This window comes from Galeopterus variegatus, unplaced genomic scaffold, assembly GCF_000696425.1.
Source record: "Galeopterus variegatus unplaced genomic scaffold, G_variegatus-3.0.2 Scaffold1388, whole genome shotgun sequence".
Taxonomy (NCBI): domain Eukaryota; kingdom Metazoa; phylum Chordata; class Mammalia; order Dermoptera; family Cynocephalidae; genus Galeopterus; species Galeopterus variegatus.
Window position 1 is genome coordinate 298,276 of NW_007727499.1, and position 24,570 is coordinate 322,845.

General features: G+C 34.8%; 1 protein-coding gene across 1 annotated transcript in view; it reads left to right on the forward strand.

The window, feature by feature from the left end:
• RB1 (retinoblastoma 1) overlaps window positions 1-24,570 on the forward strand; it is a 161,387-nt gene extending 136,817 nt beyond the window's left edge. The window contains exons 18-27 of the mRNA XM_008576687.1: window positions 5,152-5,270; window positions 9,239-9,381; window positions 12,934-13,079; window positions 17,136-17,240; window positions 17,945-18,058; window positions 18,156-18,319; window positions 20,248-20,278; window positions 21,057-21,199; window positions 21,724-21,773; window positions 24,255-24,570. Of these exons, the coding sequence (XP_008574909.1) occupies window positions 5,152-5,270; window positions 9,239-9,381; window positions 12,934-13,079; window positions 17,136-17,240; window positions 17,945-18,058; window positions 18,156-18,319; window positions 20,248-20,278; window positions 21,057-21,199; window positions 21,724-21,773; window positions 24,255-24,328 (1,089 nt within the window). The 3' untranslated portion in view covers window positions 24,329-24,570. The remainder of the gene's footprint in view (window positions 1-5,151; window positions 5,271-9,238; window positions 9,382-12,933; window positions 13,080-17,135; window positions 17,241-17,944; window positions 18,059-18,155; window positions 18,320-20,247; window positions 20,279-21,056; window positions 21,200-21,723; window positions 21,774-24,254) is intronic.

Below are 24,570 nucleotides of genomic sequence, written 5' to 3' on the forward strand. Positions count from 1 at the left end.
CAGCTCTCAGGATCGCGCTGTTTCCTGACGCGGGCGCTCCAGACCCGCCGCCATTTTTTACACTCGAGATGAGTTGAATTTGATTGGCTACCTCTGAGCTTTCTGTACCTGGATGTTGTCATTTCTTCATACTTGGGAAATTTTCAGCCATTATTTTCTTGAGTATGCTTTCTACGTTTCTTTTTTTTTTTTTTTTTTTTTCTCCTTTGGTATGCCAATTTGTGGAGGTTGTTTCACTTGAGGGAGTCCCGTATTTGCTGTGTTTCTGTTTCATTTTTTCTTATTTTTTATTTTTGTTCCTCTGAATAATTTCGTGTGTTTTATCTTCAAGCTCACTGATTCTTTCCTCTGTTTGATTAAGTCTGCTGTTAGAGCTTTCTATCAAGTTCCTCAACTCAGATAATGTATTCTTTATTTCTAGAATTTCTATTTGTATTTTTTTAAATTGGTACTATTGCTTTGTCAGGGTTCTTATTCTGCTCCTGAATTTTTTTTCCAGATATCATTTATAATTTTATAGCTATATTTTCTAGTGACTCCCTGAACATTCTTAAGAGGGTTATTCTGAATTCTCTGTCTGACATTTCATAAATCTGCTGTTCCTCTGCATCCATTGCTAGTCCTTTATTTGTTTCCATTGGTGGAAATATATTTCTGTGATCTTTATCTTTGTGTCTTTACATTGATGCTAGGCCTTTTGAAGAGAGTGCCACGTCTTTTAGCTTTTATAGGTGTTTGGTGATGTAGACCTTTACTGGTTAGTATCAGAGCTTTGTCTCTGATCTGTGAGTTTTTTCCCCCTGTGGTGGATTAATAGTTACCTCCACCACTTAGACTCTTCAGTGGAACTAATGTGCTGTCCTATGGTTAGTTCCTGACTTGGTAGAACTTCCTGGGGGTACCAAAACTTGAAATCTGTGCTTGAGCTAAACTGCAGCTGATTTTCTTGGGAAGGCTTTTTGTGTGGATCGTTAATCAATTCCAGCTTTGGGCTGTGTGCGAATTCTGGCCTGGGACTGAGTCTTTCCTGCAGTTCTATCCCCCTGACTGATTTCCACTGAAACCAGCTGTCCATGCTGTGCCCAATGTTCCCCTGGCGGGCCAGCCTTTCCTCTGTACTCCAAATACTTCCCATGGGACAGGCCATGTGCATGTCCCTTGCCATAACTCATGAGCCTCTGTGCAGCTACTTTTTCCAGTCAGCTGTGGCTGCTTGCTCCTGTGTGGGCCCAAGGGAACCCTGCCAGTGATCTTAATGGCTTGTGGGCTGGGGTGGTGCTTTCTGAAGCCCTCCTCTCCCCTGCAGACTCCAAGTAGACTTACACAAAGGTTACCGCTGCAGCTTTTTCTGGCTTCAGTCATGTGCAGAAGCTACTCTAGGCCTCTGTATCAAGGTGGCTCAGAAGTGTCCAGGGCTCAGAATGATAGGCACCATCCACACACCCTCTCACTGTGGCCTCTTGAGTCTTCACACACTTCGTGGGTCTCTACTCCTCTTTCCCCACCTCCAGTACTCCCAGATTGGCAGTCTTTGCTTTTTAATAGTTGTAAATTGGTTACTTGTGGGGAGGAGCAATGCTTGGAATTGTCTATTCTGCCATCTTGATAACATCACTCTCAGGATGAATAAAAAAATAGTGTTTAGGAATGTATTGCATAGGCTTGAGTGACTTCCTATTCAAAAGGACTGTTAAGTAATCTGCCATTTCTTTTTCTTTCTTTTTGAATTTCTTCTCCCTGCATAGTTTGTATCTTCCAAGTTGCTTTTTTTGTTTGTTTTGTTTTGGCACTTTCATATTAGAGACATTCTTGAAATATTTGATTGCTAATCATATATAGGAATAAACCAGTAAAAATTAATTAGCAGCTCTGAGGACATGGATGGGATTTATGAACTTAATCGTATGGTGCTTTGGTAGGATGATTTCTTAAGAAACCTCCGTTAATATCTTTAGGTCTTTTCTCTTAGGCTCATCATATTACTCAGCCTTGACTCTTCTTATTTCATGCCTGGAGGATATGCTCATGGCTGCAAATGTGCTGGGGTCTGGAGACAGCAGGCAGTCTGGGATATGCAAAATTCATTATATAAACTTTTCCTTAATTCTGTAATTTTGAGTATGGTAGCGCCTCCTCCAATTCTGTCTAGAGTCCCCCAGTCCAGAAAATGCTGTTTTACACTTTCTGAATAATAAACCTTTATTTTTTTCCATCAGTAAAGAGAGGAGAATACCTGGAAGTCTAACTTATATTTAGGTGGACTTCCAACTAACCCTTCTGTTATGAAATCACACCCCCCTCAGCCTTTCACTCCACTGCCTGAGGCATCTAGTATCACCACTTCCAGACTTTTTTTGGGGGGGGGGGTAAGAGTTCATTTGGTTTGCCTCTTGACTTTCCTTATTCTGCTGGGTTTTGATTCAACTTTTTCTCACCTACTGAGTAGTTTACCATTTTCTGTTCACTTTTTGGCTTTCAAAATTTTGTATCTGATGTCCCCTCTGCCATTCTCTTTGTTCTTAAGGTTTATGTCTTTCAAAGTAAGTCCATTTACTCCCATTTTAATGGTGTTTTAGGAGAGAGAAAGTTAATGTATGCATTCAATTCACCATTGTTACCTGGTATGGCTTATCTTTTAAAGATTCAGTTTAATTTTTTGTGGTTTTTGTTGTAAAGAAATTTACAATTTGTATGTATTCAGATCTACTTATCTTTTTCTTTATGACTTCTGGGTTTTGGTCAAATCTACAAATTCCTTCCTTAACAAAAAGTTATAAAGATATTCTCTTCTATTCTAATACTTTTTTTAGTTTTGTTTTTTAATATAAGTAATTGATTTTATGTATATTGTGAAGGTGTAATGATCTGATTTTTTTCAAATTGCTAGTTGATTTTTGCAACACTCTATTGAATAGACAGACTATTCTTCCTTAGTTTAAGCACTAAAAGAGTAGAATACATATGGTCCCCTTTTTATGGAATCCACTGTATATACTTGCAAGCGGTCACCTTTAGAAAATTACAATTTTTGAATCAATGTTTTCAGTGATTTCTAATGCTAGGCTTACTTTTTTGTAAATGATATTTTAAAAATTACACTTCTAAACTTTTTGCTTGGTTTATAAAAATGTAGTTATTTTCATATGGATTTCATAATAGCAACCTTGCCAATATCTCTTATTCTAATAATTTGTCTGTAGATTATTTTGAGTTTTCTGTATTGACAGTCAAGTCATCTGTGGATAATCATATTTTTGTTTCTTCCTTTACAATCTTTTGATCTTTTATTTATTTTCCTTGTCTTATTGAGCTGGCTGGGACTTCAAGTGCAGTGCTGAATAGAAAGCACATTAATGGGTATCCTTCTCTTGTATCTTATTTTTTAAGGAGAATGAATGCTTTTTATGTTTCACTATTAGATATAATGTTTTCTGTGGGGTTTTTGTTTGTTTGTAGATGCGATTTGTCAGGAAATATCCCTCTCTTCCTGGTTTACTGAGAGTTTTCTTTTTTTAAAACTATGAATGGGCTTTTAAATGAGAACTTTTTGTACACTGATTTTTGAATAAGATTTTTCACCTTAGATTTATTAGTGAGGTGAATTGCATTTTAGATTTTAATGTTGAATCAATCTTGCAACCTGGATTAACTCAACTTGGTAGTGATGTTATAGAACGGACTCAACAGAGAAGCAGTCGGCACTCAGAAGGTTGGAGAGTCAGGTATTTTATTATGCTGGCGGGCCCAGATGAGTTAGCGCTGCAAGATCTGGGCCCTGAGTTTAGGTCTTACAGGATTTATATAGGCATACTCTTCCGGGTTTTTTTAAGTTTTGCTCTCTCAGCATTTATGTGGCTAGCGCGGTAATAAGTCTCATTTTTTCAGCATTTATGTAGCTAGTGCAGTAGCTATTGTGATAAGCAAGCATGGTTACAGAAGTGAGAGTGTGAGCACTTGAGTAACAGTAAGGCTGATGCAACAAGCGGGTACTATTTTAAAGGCAAAACAGGATATTGAAAGAATTAATTTTGAATCTTGAATTTTCCCAACAATGTATTCTGTTTTTTAACACTGCTGATTTGGGTTGCTAATATTTCTTGTTCAGAATTTTTATATCTCTGTTCATGAATGAAAATGGGATATAATTTACCTCTTTTATAATGTCTTTGACAGGTTTTAGTATCAATACTGCACTAGTTTCATAAAGTGCTGTAAGAAATGTTTCTACTTTTTTCATTTGGGGAAGTGCTGTAAGAAATGTTTCTACTTTTTTCATTTTGGGGAAGTGGAATTATCTGTCCCTTGAGTGTTTGGTAGAATTTATTGGTAAAACCAAATAAGCTTGGTGTTTTCTTTGTGGGCAGATTTTAAATTACTGATTTAAATTCTTTAATAGTTGTAGGATTATTCAAGTTACTTTATTTCTGTTTTATTGAGTTTTGGTAATTTGTATTTTCGTAGGAATTTTCTTCTTGTTCTGAGTTTTCCAATTTATTATATAAGATTACTTATAACAGTTCCCTATTATCTTTCTAATCTTTGTCTATAATTATGTCCCACATTTCATTCCTACTACTGTTTATCTGTCCCTTGTATTTTTCTTGATTAATCTGACTAGGGGTTTGTTTAATTTTATTAGTTATTTCAAAGAACCAATTTTTAGCTTTGTTGATCAAAATGGTGTGTTTTATCTGTTTCAGTTTCATTTAATTCTGCTCATATCTTTATTATTTTCTTCTGTTTTACTATCTTTGGGTCTTTTCTGTGTCTGATTTTCCTTAACTTCTAACTTTTCTTTTTTTGTTGTTTTGTTTTGGTGGCAAGCTGGTATAGGGATTGCACTTTGTACCTTCTGGTTGTCAGCACCATGCTCTAACCAACTGAGCTAACCAGCTAGTTTCACTTCTAACTTATTTTCTATTATAAGTATTTAAGGTTGTACATTTTCCTACTCCATTTTTTGGTGTAGTACAAAAATGGCAATGAGAAATTTCAAAGTTGAGAAAAGGATTTCATTATGACTTTTAAATTGCCACCAGCAATAGAGCCTAAAATTCATAGTGCTCAGCATGTCAAACAATATGATTTTGATATGTACCTGGGAAAATCACACTTACTAATGTTGTTTTAATTTCATCTTGTTTTGTGTAGGATTCACCTTTATTTGACCTTATTAAACAATCAAAGGACAGAGAAGGACCAGCTGATCATCTTGATTCTGCTTGTCCTCTCAATCTTCCTCTACAGAATAATCACACTGCTGCAGATATGTAAGTAGAATGTATGTTATTTTATCCATTCAAACTGCAATTAGATTTTGAGCATAAGCTTAATACAAAGTACTATATAAAAGCTGTAGGGAATAGAATTTTGAATTTCTGCTTTTAAGAATTAGGAATATAGGGCCGGCCCGGTGGCGCACTGGAGAGTGCGCCGCTTGGGAGTGTGGTGGCGCTCCTGCCGAGGGTTCGGATCCCATGTGGAGACCGGTTCCCGCTCACTGGCTGAGTGTGGTGCGGGCACAACACCGAGGGTTGCGATCCCGTTACCAGTCAGTAAAAAAAGACAAAAAGGAAAAAAAAAAAGAATTAGGAATATAAGATACCTGACCCAAATGGGTCATATAAAGGAGTATAAAGTGCTACTGAATCAGCTAGGATTGGTCGAGGGCAGTTTTCATGGCAGAGATGGTAATTTAGATAGGCCTTAAAGGTTGAATAGGATTTCAACATGGAAACTGGAAAGGAGAGAGGAGACAAAAGAGTGTTTCAAAAGTCAGAACTGGCATGAACCGAAAGCATAACAGCCAGGAAATCAGGAAACATCTTTCGGAGAGTGCAGATCAGCCCATTTGGAGTGAAGAATAGAATAGGTGTAGGGAGTAGCATGGGATATGGACTAACATGGTTGATGAGTGTGTGATGATGATGATGGGAGAAGAGAGCAATGGCTAACATTTACTGAAGGCTCACTATGTGCTGGGCAATTGCTTATGTACTTTATTTTTTTCAGTTATCTCTACAACAGCGCTATAAGGTAGTAAATACTACTGTTGGCTTCCTAAAATAGGAATTAGAGAAATAAGGTAACTTGCCTTAGGTCAATAGAAATCAGACCCAAGCAATTTGACCCCAAAGCACAGATATTAATCACTCTAGCTACACCGCCTTTCGTGAAAATGTGCCTAAAATTTCTGTTTAGTTTTGTGTAGGACCTGACATTATAGTGTTCTGTGATTAGTGCAAGGACCATTTTCCAGAGACGGCATTTCCATGCCAACTTATGCCCAAAATATTTCTAGCATATGGAGATTCTGCCTTCATATATAAATTTGTTTGCTAGGTAATACTTTTATATAAATAAGTCAAGCCTTTTTTTCTTTAATTCAATAAGCTGTTATCTGTTAAGTGCCAGCAAGTATTCTAGGCACTGGGAATACAGAAGTAAGATTTTCTAGGTCCTTCCCCTCATAGAGCTTATATTCTGGAGGAAGGAAACAGACAGCGAACAAGTAAACTAATACATAGATGATTTTAGAGTATAATAAGTGCTATAAAAACAATAAACAGTCATGTGAAATAGAGAAGCCGAGAGGATGATAGAATGTTTAGGGATGCTTTCCTTTCTCTGATCAAGTGATATTTTGACCTGACACCTCAGGACTAGTGGATGCTAGCCAGGCAAAAGTCTGCATCATGTGCATTCCAGGCAAAACAGATAGCAAGTTCAGGGGCCCTAGGGCCGATCAAACTTAGCTGGTTTGAGGAACAGAAGGAAATCCCAGTGTGGCTGGGGTATAGTGAGCAAGAGTAGAATGGTACAAGATGAGATTTGAGAGGTAAACTGGGGCTAGATCTTGTAGGTTCCTGTAGGCCACAGTAAGGAGTTTGGATTTTGTAAGGATAGTGGTAAACCATTTAAGCAGGGATACAGCCTGCCATAATTTGTAATTTTAAAGGACCACACTTCGGTTGTTATTTGAAATACAGGTGGGTTTGGGGGAGGGAAAGGAATAGGCAAGGAAGAAAGTGGGAGACTAATTTGGATCCCATTTGAATAATTCAGTGAGGGATGTAGGTGACTTGGTCTAAGATATGGCATTGGGTAGAAATGGAAAGTACTGGAATGTATTTAGAGATAGATTTAATAGGCTTTACACTGGTTTTACATTGGATTTGAGGAATTAAGAAAATGGAGAAATTAAAAATAATAAGGTTTTTGACTTAAGACACCAGATGTGATGTGAAGCCACTTTTTGAGATGAGAAAAACTGGAAGAAGAAATCAGCGCTCCATTTTGGCCTTATTAAGTTTAAGATTTAAGTAGTGTTATCTGTTAAGTAATTGGATATTTGCACCTGGAACTCAAGGGAGATTAACTTTTGCCCAAGTTAAGTCAGCCTATGGTGTTCTCAGTTACTGAACCGAAGGGATATTCAAGGTGGATAGGACATCAGACACTGGTACTTATAAATCATTGTGATGGTGAGTTCCTTTTCCTAGTGTATTATTTTATATACTGTATGTAGTACAAACATACATAGTAAGGTACAAATCCTACTTTCCGTTCAGGATTATTTCTCAGCTCCTAAAGCAAAATAAAAAGTACAGTTGACCCTTGAACAATACAGGGGTTACGGGCACTAACCACACCCCCCTAACCCCTCCCCCGCCGAGTAAAAAAATCTGTGTATAACTTTGACCCCCCAAAACTTAACTACTGATAGCCTACCATTGACAGGAAGCTTTACCAATAACATAAACAGTCAATTAATACATATTTTGTTTGTTATATTTATTATTCAGTAAAGTAAGCTAGAGAGAAGAAAATGTTACTAAGAAAATCATAAGAGAAAAACCATGAAAAATCAGTTTTTATGGTGATATGTAATTTACTGGAGAGAGAAACTGATCATGTGGAGATGATCAGCATCACATGGCATTTTTTAAAAAAATTTACTTATTTTTTTTTTATATTGCTGAGTGTTGGTTGGGGGGCTGGCCCACAGCTAGCTCCTTCTCTGGCCTGGTTGGTTGCTGATGGCAGATAGGGTGTGTGTGGCTGATGTCTGTGCAGGGGAGATGAGGGGGACACCACCAAGGCTAAGGAGCCCCAGGTGCATCTGGTCCACACAGTGGCATTGTAAGTGGATACTCCAAACGTTTGAACTCACTACAATAGCAACAAGAAGTGGCTACAAAATTATTACAGTGGTACAGCACATACTATAGTTAATTTTATACAGTTATGATTTAATACTGCATCTTTACATGTGTTTACATTTCTCTGAACTGAATGGTGGGTGCCATGTGTGGTCTATGAGTGGTTGTGTAAGTTTTGATAAATTTTAACTTTTTATACTGAATGTGTGTATATTTTATGGTAGTAGATGATAAACAGACTAGCACCTACATACACTTTATGCATTCATGAGACACCTAACTTTTTTGTAATTTTTTTGATATTTCTAGGCCACACAGTTTGTGTGCAAATTTTTTCAAATTGTCACAAATCTCCAAAAAATTTTCAGTGTATTCATTGAAAAATATCTGAATATAAGTGGATCTGCTTATTTCCACCCTGTGTTGTTCAAGGGTCAGCAGTAGACCTGGATTATTCTGTTAAATGAGGGCAACACAGAGCAATAGAATTGCTAGAAATTGTGAGATAATATTTGCTACTATCTCTGACTGGATTTATGCCTGAAATATTTAGTATATGGATATAAATCTGTCTTGATAAGGTTATTTAAAGTACTGATTCATAAAGTTCTGTACTATATAACTTAGGGGTATGTATATGTGTGCGTCTGTGTGTGTAACTTAAGTCTTAACATGTATATGAACCATAGTTATCAATAAAAATTTTTTTAGGAGGAAATATGATGCTATTTGGTATCATTAACTTTTTTTTAAGCTGGAGACATTTTGTAGTCTCAGTATTACTATAATTATTAAAATTGAACATTATACATATGCAGCTATTTTTTCCAATAAGTAGTTCCCAGGAAAAACCATTTATTAAAATAGAGTTAGATATGATGATGCCATAATTTTCCTATTAAGCTATCTTTCCTAGCTTATATTTAAATATCCTGATCAGGGAATTTCCTATAGAATGACAGGTTAAATAGACAAGATGTATCTGGGTGTATGTGTACAACCTTGGGGGGGCCGTGGAGTGTGTGTGTTATAATTAGCAAATTTCAAATGAAGATTCTTCCTTTGAATACATGTAGGTATCTTTCTCCTGTAAGATCCCCAAAGAAAAAAGGTTCAGCTGCACGTGTAAATTCTGCAAATGTGGAGACACAACCAACTTCAGCCTTCCAGACTCAGAAGCCATTAAAATCTACCTCCCTTTCACTGTTTTACAAAAAAGGTTAGTAGATGATTACTTGCAGGAGCATGGAATGTGAAACCAGACTGACTGGGTTCAAATCATCGCTCTTCTGCTTACTAGGTATAACCTTGGGCAAGTCACTTAATATTGCTATGCCTCAGTTTCCTCATCTGTAAATGGAAATAATAATAGTCTACCTTTCAGGGTTTTTGAGGTAATTAAATGAATTAATACATATAAAATGCTTCCAACAGTGCCTAGCAGATAGTAGCACTCAGAAAGTGGTAGATGTTATTATTGCCACTGCTGTTGCTATGTCTTCAATTAATATTTGAAAATATTTGACCTTGACATTTTTGTATGTAGAGTTGATATTATACAGTGTGCTGTTGCCTGTTGCAGACACATTTCCTGGATATTTTCAGGAACTTTACCAAGGCCAGTAACCAGGCTGTATAGTATTCTCTGATTATGTGTATATGTGGTGGGCAAGGGAGGTTGATTTGGGTGTCTGTGTATATACATGCAAGCGAACACCCACTTGGAGCTCACTAAAGGAGAGTGAGAAGCCAGATTCTTCTGTGATAAGTCTTTTTCCTGATTTTACTCAAGTCAGAAATATGAGGGTACTTCAAAAAGTTCATGGATTCATTTCACAATGGATGAAAAAAAAAGTTCATAGAAAGATTCGTATTATCTTTTAATTTCATTTTTCCATGAACTTTTTGAATTACTGTCATATATTGAGTTTTACAGGCATATTGTAAGACCTAGCCATTGGTTAGAGCAGTGTGGTCAAAGTGTGGTCTCCAACCAGCCGACTCCACATGACTTGGAAAGTTGTAGAAATGAGGATTTTAGGGGTCCACCCTAGACCTGCTCAAACAAAAACTCTAGGTTAGGGCCTCCAAATTGTTGTTTTAAGTCCAGGCAATTCTGATGTATGCTAAAGTTTGAGAATCACTGGGATAAATTGTTAGCTTCAAAAAACTCCAATTACCTTATGCAAGTCTTTGAAAGAAACATTTTAAACCAAGGGTCTTTTTAGTAGATGGAGGAAAATTCAATTTTTAGATTCTTTTTCTCCAAACTTGCATGAGGGGGATTCAAAAAGTTTATGGAAAATGTGTATTATGAAAAAACTATGCATAGATATCAAAATTTTTTTGCACCAAAAAAAACCCAACCCCATACTAATTTGTTATATAACATGTTTGAACAGGATCTAGGTGTTTTTTTTTTTCTTTAGGGGTGAAGTCTTTTCTTTCTCTTTCTTTTTGGCTACAAAACAAGTCTAATGAAATTTAGAAAATCCACAATGTGTGGAAACCCTCTCCTAAATAAACAATGAGTAAAAAGAAAAAACACAGGGATATTAAAGAGTACTTTGAGATAAAAATCAAAGCGCAACATATCAAAATTTGTAGGATGCAGGGCTATTGCAGTGCTTAGAGGAAAATTTATGCTTGTGAACACCATATTAAAAATAAGAAAAATCTCAAGTCTGTAATGTAAACTTCTACCTTAAGAAAACAGAAAAAGAAGAGCAAACTAAACCAAAGGCAAATGTAAGTAGGAAATAACAAAGATTACAACAGAAATATGTGACATGGGGAATTAAAAACCAATAGAGAGGGGCTGGCTGGATAGCTCAGTTTGTTAGAACACAGCCTTATAACACCAAGGTCAAGGGTTCAGATTCCTGTACTGGCCAGCCAAAAACAAACCAAAAAACACATTTCTATTTGATTTCATATATATATTCATATTCATAAACCAATAGAGAAAATCAACAAAAACAAAAGTGTATTCTTTAAAAAGATCAAAAAAAATTTGCAAACCTTTATCTAGACTGACCAAGAAAAAAAAAGAGAAGGAACAGGATCTAGTTTGAGGCACAAACAAGAATAAGACATCAGTTTGAAAAGAACCCCTCTCAGAGCAACATGAATTCTGCTAAAATTGAAGCTTGGACAGACATCAAATTTATGATGAAGCTTGGGTGGAACAATGGTGAAATCACTGATGCTTTATAAAAAGTTTGTGGGGACAGTACCCCAAAGAAATCAGCAGTTTACAAATGGATAATTCATTTTAAGAAGGGACAAGTTGATGTTGAAGATGAAGCCTGCAGCAGTAGACCATCCACATCAGTTTGCACGGCAAAAACGAATTTCGTTTGTGCCCTAGTTGAAGAAGATCAGCAATTAACAGCAGAAACAATAGCCAACACTAGAGACATCTCAACTGGTTCAGCTTATACATAATTGACTGAAAAATTAGAATTGAGCAGACTTTCTGCATGATGAGTGCCAAAATTGTTTTGCCCAGATCAGCTGCAGATAAGAGCAGAGCTTTCCATGGAATTTTTAAGCAAGTGGGATCAAGATCCTGAAGCATTTCTTTGAAGAATTATAACAGGAGATGAAACATGGCTTTTCCAGTACAATCCTAAAGATGAAGTGCAATCAAAGCCATGGCTACCAAGAGGTACTGAGTGGTCCAGTCAAGAGCAAAGGTCAAGGGTCATAGCAACAGTCTTTTGGGATGCTGAAGGCATTTTGCTTGTTGACTTTCTGGAGGGCCAAAGAACAGTGACATCTGCTTATAATGAGAGTGTTTGGAGGAAGTTAGCTAAAGCTTAAGGGAAAAATTCCCCAGGAAAGCTTCACCATTGTCCTCCTCCACCACGACAATGTTCCTGCTCATTCCTCTCTTCAAACAAGGGCAATTTGCAAGAGTTTCAATGGGAAATCATTAGGCATCCACCTTACAGTACTGATTTGGCTCCTGACTTCTTTTTGTTTCCTAATCTTAAAAAAAAATCTTTAAAGGGCACCCATTTTTCTTCAGTCAGTAACATAGAAAAGACTGCATCAACATGGTTAAACTCCCAGGACCCTCAGTTCTTTAGGGATGGACTAAATGGGTCATATCATTGCTTACAAAAGAGTCATGAACTTGATGGAGTTTATGTTGAGAAATAAAGTTTACTTTTTTAAATTTTATCTTTAAATTTCATTTTCCATGAACTGTTTGAAGTCCCCTCATATTTCCAGTAGTATTTTTTATAGTGTCTATAAATAAATCTCATATCCCAATCACATTACACTTACGTGATCTACAAGTCTACCATTTTTCAACAGAGTATGCTCCATTGGTATTTCATAGAGAAATGAGTGGCTTGATTCTTTTTTTTTTTTTTAGGATTGGAAAAATTAATAGACACCAGCAATTTTACTATTTTTAAAAACAATTATCTCTCTTGAATTTTACAGAACTGAAACTAACTCTATTTGAATCATCTAATTTCACAATGTCTTTATGACCTTTCCTCCTCTGCCTTCCACTTCTGCCTCAATTTCATGCTGTAATAGTTTAATTTATCAAGTTTATTGTGCTTTCTATGTACCTAGCACTGTATTAATACTAGGTAGGAATCAATTATTCATAAGGAAAATAGTGCTAGAGATGAGGTTACTGTTAAAATGCTATTTAACAGCATTGTGGTTATAGCAATTTATTGGTTTGAAAAAATCCACTTGTAATTCAAAATGAACAGTAAACATGACTCATTCCCTATCTCCACAGTGTACAGGCTAGCATATCTCCGACTAAATACCCTATGTGCACGCCTTCTGTCTGACCACCCAGAACTAGAACACATCATCTGGACCCTTTTCCAGCACACACTACAAAATGAATACGAACTCATGAGAGATAGGCACCTGGACCAGGTAAGAAAATCGAGCACTTTATATTCTCTTCTCCCTACTTATTTCTTAACTATGTACTGATTTCTTAAGAAAAGATTATATTCAAATGAGAAGCTAGATCAATTTAGTAGATCTAATATACATTCACTTGTTGGCTACCATTTATATTTTTGCAATAATTCTTACAAATTTGAGCTTTAAAGCTCAGGAGTATTATTTCAATAACTGTACTTATTTAATGACACAAAAAATCTTATCTGTAAAAAATCACTGAGGAAACGGTTCATCATAGGCTTTTTCTGTGTTGTGGTAAGCTAGATTTCATTTTAGTGTGGAAAAAGCATGAGACTTAAGAATTAGTTGATCTAAAACAGTGCCTATTGAATGAATGAATGAATGAATGAATGAGGTTCGTTTACAAACAGGGAATGATCTCTCATATCCTCCTTTTTCTCCTCTGTAAAATGGGTTAATAAGAACAATATGTTTTTGGTAATGGCTTTATTCATATAATACACATACTATACAAATCACCCATTTAAAGTATACAATTCAGTGGTTTTTAATAAATTCACAGAATTGTGCAGCCATCACCACAGTCAATTTTAGAACATTTTCATCACACCAAAAAGAAACCTTAAGCAGTTACCACCCATTCCCCCATCCCCAGCCCTAGGCAACACTAATCTACTTTTTCTCTCTATAGAGTTGTCTACTCTGGACATTTCATAAAGTGGAATCTTATAATATGTGATCTTTTGTGTCTGGCTTCTTTTATTTAGCATAATGCTTTTAAGGTTCATCTGTGTTGTAGCTTGTATCATTACTTCATTCCTTTTTAATTGCCAAGTAATATTTCATTGTACCAATGTGGCTGAACCATTTTACTTCCTACTGATAGCATATGAGGTTCCAGTGTCTATATCCTCACCAGTTTGTTCTTTTTTTATCATAGCCATCCTACTGTGTGAAGCAGTACCCACTGTGGTTTTGATTTGCATTTCCCTGATGGCTAATGATGTTGAGCATCTTTTCATGTGTTTATTACCTATTTGTATATCTTTTTTAGAGAAATGTCTATTCAGATCCTTTGCCCATTTTTTAATTGGATTATTTTGTTGTTATGTACAAGTCCCTTTTCTATATGATTTTCAAAAATTTTCTCCCACTCTGAGTTATTTCACTTTCTTGATGGTGTCTTTTGAAGCACAAAAGTTTTTAATTTTGTCATGTCCAATATATCTATTTTTTTAATCTATTTTTTATCTATTTTTTTCTTTTGTTATTGGTGCTTTGGTGTCATATCTGAGAAACCATTGTCAAATCTAAAGTGGTTAAGATTTATCCCCATTTTCCTCCAAGAGTTTTATGATTTTAGCTCTTATTTTATTTTAGCTCTTTTGATCCATTTTGTGCTAAGTTTGTATATGGTATGAGGTAGGGGTTTAACTTCATTATTTTGTATGTGGATAACTAGTTGTGTAGCACCATTTCTTGAAGTTTTTTCTTTCCCCATTGTTGACAGTTGTTGAAAAGTCAATTGACTGTAAATATATAAATGTTTATTTCTGGACTCTCAGTTCTATTCCATAGGTTGTTCTTATTTGAAGATTAAACTGTCTTAATTACTGTAGCTTTGTAGTATGTTTTGAAATAGGGAAGTGTGAGTACTCTACATTATTATTCTTTTTCAAGATTGGTTTGACTATTCTGAAACTTGCATTTCCATATGAATTTTAGGATTGACTAATAAGTTTCTTCAAAGAAGCCAGCTGAGATTTTAATACAGATTGCACTGAATTATAGCTCAATTTGGAGAGCATTGTCATCTTAATAACATTAAGTCTTCTAATCCACGAACATGTGATGTCTTTCCATTTATCGATACCTTTAATTTCTTTCAACAACTTTTTGTAGTTTCTACAATACAAATTGTGCATTTGTTTTGTTAGATTTATTTCCAAGTATTATGTTATTTATAACAATATGTAAATTGAATTTTTTAAATTTCATTTTTGTATTGTTCATTACAAGTATGTAGAAATACAGTTGATCTTTCTGTATTGATCTTGCATCCTTGCAACTTTGCTGAACTTGTTTATTAGTTCTAATAGTTTTTTGTACATTCCTTAAAATTTTCTCTATATAAGATCTTATCTCCAAATAGAGACAAATAGAGTTTTAATTTTTTCTTTTCAATCTGAATGATTTATTTTATTTTCTTACTGAATTGCCCTGTCTAGAACCTCCAGTACAATGTTGAATGAAGTGGATTGAGAGGAGATCTCCTTGTCTTGTTCCTGATATTAAAGGAAAGCATTTAGTCTTTTCACCATTAAATATATTGGTAGCTGTGTGTTTTTTTGTATAAGTCCTTTATCATGTTGAGGAGGTTCTATTCATAGTTTCTTGTGTGCTTTTATCAAAAGAGTGTTGCATTTTGTCATGTGTTTTTTCTGTATCTATTGAGATGATTGTGTGTGTGGTTTGTTTTGTTTTTTTACTCTTATTGTATCGATATGGTGAATTGATTTTCAGATGTTAAACCAATCTTGCACTTCTGGAATAAATACCACTTGGTCACAGTGTATAATCCTCTTGATGTGTTCTTGGATTCAGCTTGCTATTATTTTCTTGAGGATTTTTGCATCTAAGAGATATTTGCAGTTTTCTTTATATGGTGTTGTTATCAGTGAAATTCTTGCCTCAGAATTAGTTGGGAACTCTTCTAATTTTGAAAGATTTTGTGAAGAATTGGTATTGTGTGTTCTTTAAATGTTTGGTAGAATCCACCAGTAAAGCCATGTAGGCCTGGGCTTTCGTGAATAGTTTTTGATTGCTAATTCAAGCTCAGATTTTCTATTTTGTTCTTGAGTTGGTTTTGGTAATTTGTGTCATTCTAAGAATTTTTCCATTTCATCTCAGTTATCTATTTTTATTGGTATACTGTATATTCATAATATTTCCTTATAACCTTTTTATTTTTGTAAGGCTGGTAGTAATTTTCCCAATAAGAATGATATTTTGAGCAAAAGATGGATTTTTGTATAAAAGTATAAGCTACAAAAGTCTATTTTATAAGAGCATGTTTGGATGTATAAATTCTAATATGTTGGATCTTTAGAAATAGGCACTTATTGCCTTATGGTTCTACTGCTTTCTACAGGATGGAAAGATAGACAGTAGTGTTAAGAATTACTAGTAAGATTAGGTATTTGGAATCAAGAAGATTTTTGTGAAAGGTGCCTTAGGTAAAGTATTGAAGTAGAAGAAAAATGTGAATTAGCAAAGAGGACACTGAATAGCAATCTAAATGGAAGGGAATAGTAGGCTTGGGGCTGGTAGAATGCTGAGTAGGGGATAATGAGTAGGTATTTTTGGCAATAGCAGATGAGAGCAAGAATGGTACATATGTGATGACTACTTAAATTAGGCAATAAAGTTCATCCAGATTAAGAAAGTCTGATGTTTTAAAATCACAGAGAATCATTTTCAAATCTTATTTTTGCATTTAAAATCTTTTTATTGAAACGGAATATGAATACACAAAAATTCAAATATCATAAGGATACATCCTAATGAAAATTCATCAGCTGAACTTACTTGTATAAACAGTATCCAGATCAAAAAACAAATTATCAGCAATATAGAACACTTTCTCCTGCCCTCTTCCAATCACTACATCACCTTTACCACCACCAAGTGTATTATTTTATCTGGTAGTTTGAAACTTTTTCACATCTGGCTTTTTAAAAAAGTGCTAATTATACAGTTAAGTGACTCCAGTTTCAACTTTTCTCTTTTGGGACACATTTAAGGAACAGGAGCCAAAGTTAGTGTAATTCACAAACCAGATGATCAGTCCTGAATAACTGAGAGTTGGCTATTTGCATTTTGTTCTTTAAACACAATTTGGGTCAAACACTTCATATAGACTTTCAAACTAAGCTCAGGATGGGGAAAAAACTGTAAGAAATTAAATTTTCCTCTTTTGAAGCTAAAAGAAAGATAACAGAGTGCTTTTTAGAACAAAATTATATAATAAAATTCTGACTATTTTTAAATCACATTTACTAGATTATGATGTGTTCCATGTACGGCATGTGCAAAGTGAAGAATATAGACCTTAAATTCAAAATCATTGTAACAGCATACAAGGATCTTCCTCATGCTGTTCAGGAGGTAGGTAATTTTCCATGGTAAAATTATCTAAAATTATCATATCCATAATATTGATAATTTCAGTCATTAATTAGATCATATATTGTGACCTTATGTAAATTCACAAATCAAATCTTTTATATTATTGGTTTATTATTGGTTAATTATTTGTAACTAAAATGGAGTTGGAAAGCTAAGGAAAATTATGAAATTATCCAAATTCATAGTTTTTATAAAGTTAATGCTATATCCATGCAGTAAGCAGGATATTTGTGATAAACTTGACATGCATAATAGGACATTAGATGTTCTTTTAAGTTATTACTTTATAGGAAAAGCCAGTATAAATGCAGCCTTATAAAGAAATAATAAAAATTTTATATTTCCAGTTTACCTTTTCTTTAGAGAAACAGTAGAAGTAAAATACACTTGCTCTGGCCCTTTGACTCCCTTAATGCTTTTCACCCTGCCATACTGTCTATACCTCTCTTTCTGGATGGCCAACTGCTCCATCTGCTACTGCCTCGCTGCCTCTCTGGATCATTCTGTGATATTTTGCTCCTGGTAAAGCACTATAAATCAAGCCTAAAAAGGCATTTTCAGATTATTTCTTCCTGCATAGTATGTGCTTCCTACTAGTTAAAAAGTAGTATTTCTTTTAGAAAAGAAAACCTAGAGAGAGAAATTCCTAAATTCATTTAACAAGTGTTTTTACTGTTCTTCAGACATTCAAACGTGTTTTGATCAGAGAAGAGGAGTATGATTCCATTATAGTATTCTATAACTCGGTCTTCATGCAGAGACTGAAAACAAATATTTTGCAGTATGCTTCCACCAGGGTATGTTGAAAGTATCCTTTTATTAGGAAAATCTAATTCTAAAGTAATGGATCCCACTAAAATATTAAATAAATAATCTTTTTTGTTTTTGCTCTAGCCCCCTACCTTGTCACCAATACCTCACATTCCTCGAAGCCCTTACAAGTTTTCTAGTTCACCCTTACGGATTCCTGGGGGGAACATATATATATCACCCCTGAAGAGTCCATATAAAATTTCAGAAGGTCTGCCAACACCAACAAAAATGACTCCAAGATCAAGGTATGTGTTTTCTCTTTAGGGAAGTGGTGGAGAATAAGAGGGAATTATTTTGATTCAAGCATAAAAATATAAAGCTTTCTTGTTTAAAATAAGCTAGACTCTTGAGTCTCTAATTTGATTATTCACACTAAGTGATAAGAATTTGGGGGAAAGAAAATCTGTAGACTTGGGTGGGTTTGCAAATGAGTCATAAACTTTCTTAGCTGCTGGGTCTCTTCTTTTGTAAACAGTCCGAGAACCAGTTTGCTTATATGTTTTAAGACACTATCATATTTTTGTAAGTAGCCAATCTGCTAAACACAGTAGATTACTTTAGGTTAAGAATTTTTATTCTGTAGTTTATTGGATGCCCTGTAAACTCTTTCTGTGGACGCTGTTCAATTTGCTTGTTATAAATATGAAGACAACTTATTAAACGTAGATGACTGTCAAGTAAGTCTTTAGAGGCCCATCCCTAATTCAGCCCATGGCCACCTTCTGTTACCTTGGGCAGGTGTCTAGCTCAACTTCAGAAGGGTGCTGTGGAAATGCTGCGTGTGAAGCTGTTTTAAATTCTCAGATGAAAGGGTCTGTGCAACCACAAATCATTGTATTATCTTCCACATCCAACCACAAGTGCTCTCTGGCTTTGAAGTTCTACAACTGACTAATTATATGTTATCATGGGCTATTTGAAACTGACTCTATTTATATAAAATAGGAGGCAGATTAGCTAGTATAGTTAATGTAGTCTCATCTCGGAAATTGTCAGCCCATATAGTTGTACCTAATAGGCAAGAAAACAAGGAGAAGGGGTATATTAGCCTTTTAGAAAATATTTGTGTGGTATGTTTAATTATAAACACTCATGATAAAATTTTCAAACTCTACAGAAAAATATGAAGTAAAAAATCATTGACAATATGATATAAATGCTCTTGTGTGCCCCTGTATTATCTTGTATTTATTTGGTGTTCTTGTATACAAATTGGCTATCTGTGTACTATTATCTGCAACTTACATTATAAGGTGCTAAGATGCTACACCATGTCTATTTAAGTAAATTTACACAGTCCCATGCCACCACCTGAAAATATATACACTTAGTTTTTTAATGATGATAATTAATCTGTATTATGGTGATAAAGATGGCTGTTGGCTGATCTTAGTGAAATCAATTCTGTGCTCTTTAGCAAAAAAGTCACATTCTGAAAATCCTAACTGATAAATCGGTACACTAAGAGAGCATCTTAATGCTGTTTATCTAGGGTATTTATGTATGTAATAAGGCCACTTATCAAGGAATTAGAGGACAATAAAGTCTATATATCTATCAGTTCCATGTGCATATTTTCAGATCTTTGTTGTATCAGGCTAATGCTGTTCTTCAACTTTATAATTAAGAACATAAACTATAGGGTTCAAAGACAACCTAATAGAGATTTCTGATTCTAGGGTACACTTGTATGATGAATAGCCTTTACTTATATCAGTATAGATGCTAATTAGAGTACTGATTATTACTTAATACTGTAAAATTTTGCCAAATGTAACTTGAATTTTACACTTGATCTTAGCCAAAAGGCCGAGAGCAATATCTTGAATTTTAAATGAGAAAATGTAAAATAAATTTGATAACTTACCCATTGGTTTATGAAGAAGTAAATAGGGGCAAGCTTAAAACTTTCTTTTACCCCTTTAAATATGGACAGTAGCAGAATATGTTCTTGTAGACCTATATTCTTGCTTTGAAAATCTAATAGACCAGCTGAGTATATGATTAGACTAGCCCTGTTAGAATTAGCCCCTAATGAATATTATTCGTCAGTGGGTCTAGGCTAGAGGAAGCCTTTGATTTGGTATTCCTGATAGTTCAGAATGATGGTCTATATTCATCTCTGCACAGTTATATATAATTTTCATTACTAATTTGTATTTCATCTTAACAGAATCTTAGTATCAATTGGTGAATCATTTGGGGTGAGTATTTCTTTCTATGAAGTATAATGGCATGCTGTGTAACTATAAAAGAAATTAAAGATTTCTATAATTTGAATTTACAAATGCTATTATTCAAACACCTCATCCAGGCATATTGCGTAGAATTTAGAAGATATATCTCATTTATTTTCAAATCAGGTTTAATTTCAAATGATAATCATAAATTGTGAACTTCAAAACTGTTTTCTAAATATTCCTTTGAGATTATATAATACATGTATATACATTCACATATATACATAGATATATGAGGGGTCTTCAAAAAGTTCACGGAAAGACGTGTATTATCTTTTAACTCTATTTTTACATGAACTTTTTGTATGTATGTGAGCTGTTTTTACTTACAACCCTTGTGACACCAGATTTGTGGGGTTTTTTTCTCACGCCAAACTATTCTCCAACTGTCTGGACACAATTGGTATCTTACGATTCAATTTAATTCTGACAATTAATTACCCAGAGTTAGTGTCAGACTCCACAGGTTCAAGGGCTCAGTCCCACAAGACTGCTCTCACTTCAGATGCCAGTCACAAGTGTCAGGTTCCCAGGTTACACCACCCTTCCATCCAACTTTGCTACAAAGTTGGGGGGTTCCTACAATGCCATCCCCTTTCAGGTTTGATAATTTGCTAGAATCATTTGTTTGATCATTAAAAAAACTCCAGAAAATAATTTATTTACCAGTACTTACTGGTTTATTATAACTACAAAGCACTGGTATTTAATGATTTTAAATAAAGAATTCTGTAATTTGTAGACTTCTGAGAAGTTCCAGAAAATAAATCAGATGGTATGTAACAGTGACCGTGTACTCAAAAGAAGTGCTGAAGGAAGCAACCCTCCTAAACCACTGAAAAAACTACGCTTTGATATTGAAGGATCAGATGAAGCAGATGGAAGGTAGGAACTGTTTTAGAAAGTTTTCCAGCAGCTGAGCTGGTCATCTGGAGAACTCAGCATCTCAGCTGTGCTCATGATATCCACCTGTCCCCTTCATGCCAGTTTTATTTGGAAGTTGTAAAAATGGCTCAAAATAATAGATATGGATGCAGCCCAAAATTAAAAGCACCAAATAAATCATATAACATCTACTGAAACTCAATGGAGATATCAGATGTTAAAAATATTATCTTTTTTTTACAAAGATATTGATAAAATTTTTTAGTTTTATGATTAGATTTAAAAATGCTTACTCTTGAAAATATTAACTACTGTGTTTTATAAGAACCACTGAAAAAAAAATATAGGATCATAAATGTGTGACATATATATTTTAGATGATTAGATTTAAACCTCTAAAATTAAAAGCTACTCACTAAAATAATAGCATAAAATGTCATTGAAAGTACCGTAGTTATTGGACATTTGAATTTTCCATTTAAACATATACATATGAAATATTTTGCATTTTTTAAAATCTGCAGTAAACATCTCCCGGGGGAGTCCAAATTTCAACAGAAACTGGCAGAAATGAGTAAGTACTTATAATTTCACCTTATGTAAATGAAAGAGATTGTTTACATTGCAAAAAGCCTTTTCACTTTATAAAAGAATACACACATATAATTCCTTCAATGAGCAGACTTGTTTATGCATTTAAAATATCATTTAATCAAGAATATATTATTTACCTACAAACATTCATGAATTAAATATATGATGCAAACTGAAGGTCATCTTCACCCTCTCTGAAATCTTTCGTGCAGGACAACTAAGAAGTGAAACATTGCTTGACCATATCTTCAACACGAATGGCTGTGGTTAGAAAATACTCAGGATAGCAGAACTATAATCAGGAATTATTTAAGAGTGTTAGATAAAGGGAAAGGTTTTATAAACCTAGAACATGTAAACATCATCACCCTTATTTAAAGAATAATCTTTTATTCTATTTTTTTTTTTTTTTTGGTCCTTTTTGAGACCAGCCGCACCGCGCTCAGCCAGTGAGCGCTGTGGGCGCACCGGTCATCCCCATATAGGATCCAAACCCGCGGCGGGAGCGCTGCACTCTCCCGAGTGCGCCACGGGCTCGGCCCAGAATAATCTTTTATTCTGCTTTTGTTGAACTTTCCTAATTTGCAAATTTTAAAACTTAATTTCAAACAAAAGTTTTCCATTACTGGAAGTCAGAATTTTGATAAAGAACCCCAGGTCATTCTTCAAGTTATACAGAGTGATATAAAGTTGTAATGTTAAGGCAAGTGGAATTCTATCCTAAGCTACTCTGAGACTATAAAAAATTAATCCAAGTTTAGTCGATGAAAAGCACATTAGGGAAGAGACAAATGTTCACTAACTGTTACTGGGTTGTGAGTGTGACATTTCCTGAGATCTGGTGCCAAATCCACTAATAGGAAATGCAGTTGAGACTTGGAAAGAAGAAAAATATTTAGGAGATTAGAGGTGTTAAAACTATCATTCTTAGATCATGGGATGTATCAATGAGAACAATATTAAGTGAAATGTGAAAGTCTCTCGACATGGCTTTGTAGATACTGACTTTGAAATATAAGGTATTTAAAAGAATGCTTTCGGTTGCTTTGTAAAACCGTTTTTTCTATGTGTGTTAAGAGAACAATTAAATATACCCCAAATTTAAATTTTCTAGTTATAAATGAATCTTTTTTGATTTTTCAATGACTAATATATCCCTATTTAACTTTGCAATAGTTCTGGTTTTTCCCTCCAGTACATGAAAATATATGAAGCTTATAACCAAAATTAGGTCTTATAAACATATGGAAGTATTTTAGAGTCCATAGATATGCATTTTTTTTTTCCTTTTTGTCTTTTTTCGTGTCCGGCAACGGATCGCAACCCTCAGTGTCGCGCCTGTACCGGACCGGACGCACCTCGCTCAGCCAGTGAGCGGGAACCGGTCTGTATGTGGGATCTGAACCTGCGCCACCGGGCCGGCCCCCATAGATATGCATTTAAAAAGGAGCAGAAAGCTGTAAAAACATACATATTTTCTCAGAGAAAAGTTCAGTTGCTGTAGTAAGTACATGTCCTTTCCCAGTGCCACACTTAGCTATGATGGGGAGTTTCCTCTGCCAGGTCTAAGTTCAGTGCCTTTGTGCAGCTGGAAAACTGGGGACAAGCAGCAGGAGTTTTAACCCTTATAAGGCATTTTCCAGGATGCTCTTCATCTTTCTTCAAAGAATTGCATTCAGAAAAGATCACAATGTTGGATTGCCCGGAGTGGAAAGGCAGGAGGGAGAGAGTCAGAACTATTTACTATTTTCTTTCTTTTCCAAATGTGAATATTCCTTGTACTTCCTTATGAAGAGTTCCTGCCCACCTCTAAAATCAGGTTAAAATTTTTTAAATAATTTAAAATAAGTGTTCTGGTTTTGTTTTTATAATAATTAATAATATACTTTTTAAATGTCCCAATTAAATGAACCCAATTTAAATGAGCTATGAGCTGATGATGTCTCTGTAGTACCTGCAAGGCATTTCTGAACACAAGGGAATCCCTAGCTTTATAAAGAAAACCACCACTTACTCTGCCAGATCCAGTCTGGGCCAGCCCAGGATTCCAGTCTCTCAAGTACATGCCAAACTCAATCTCATCATCTCTAGAACTGTGGTCTGTAAAGTGGGGCATATCTGGGAGTTGTGCAATACCATTTTTGGGGGTATGTAATGAAAATATTAGGAGTTCTATTTATTTTTATCTCATTTCTTTTTAATATTTGGGGTATGTGTTTTATAATTTATACACATATATACACACATACATATTTTGTTGGTACATGGAAAAAATTTTATAGTGATATATGATTTTTTTTATTATTGTTTATATATATATGTTTTTTAAAAAGTTGGAGACTACTGCTTTTGCAAGGTCCTGAGCTCCATCTGTTTGACATGAGCATAATATATATGGCAGGCCCTTGCCAACTCACCCAGCAATATCAGTGCTATTAACAGTTCTTCATCCTTTTTCCAGCATCTACTCGAACACGAATGCAAAAGCAGAAAATGAATGATAGCATGGATACCTCAAACAAGGAAGAAAAGTGAGGATCTCAGGACTTTGGTGGACACTGTGTCCACCTCTGGCTTCATTGTCTCTTACAGATGTGAGTGACTGTATAACTCTGTATAACAGAACCTGTTTAACAGCCCCATTTAATATCTTCAACTCTTTTTGTGGATATAAAATGTGCAGATGCAATTGTGGGGGCAATTCCTAAGCCACTTGCAATGTTGTAGACATTGTTGTACAAGATTAAAAATCTTGTGTAAATCCTGCCATTTAAAAA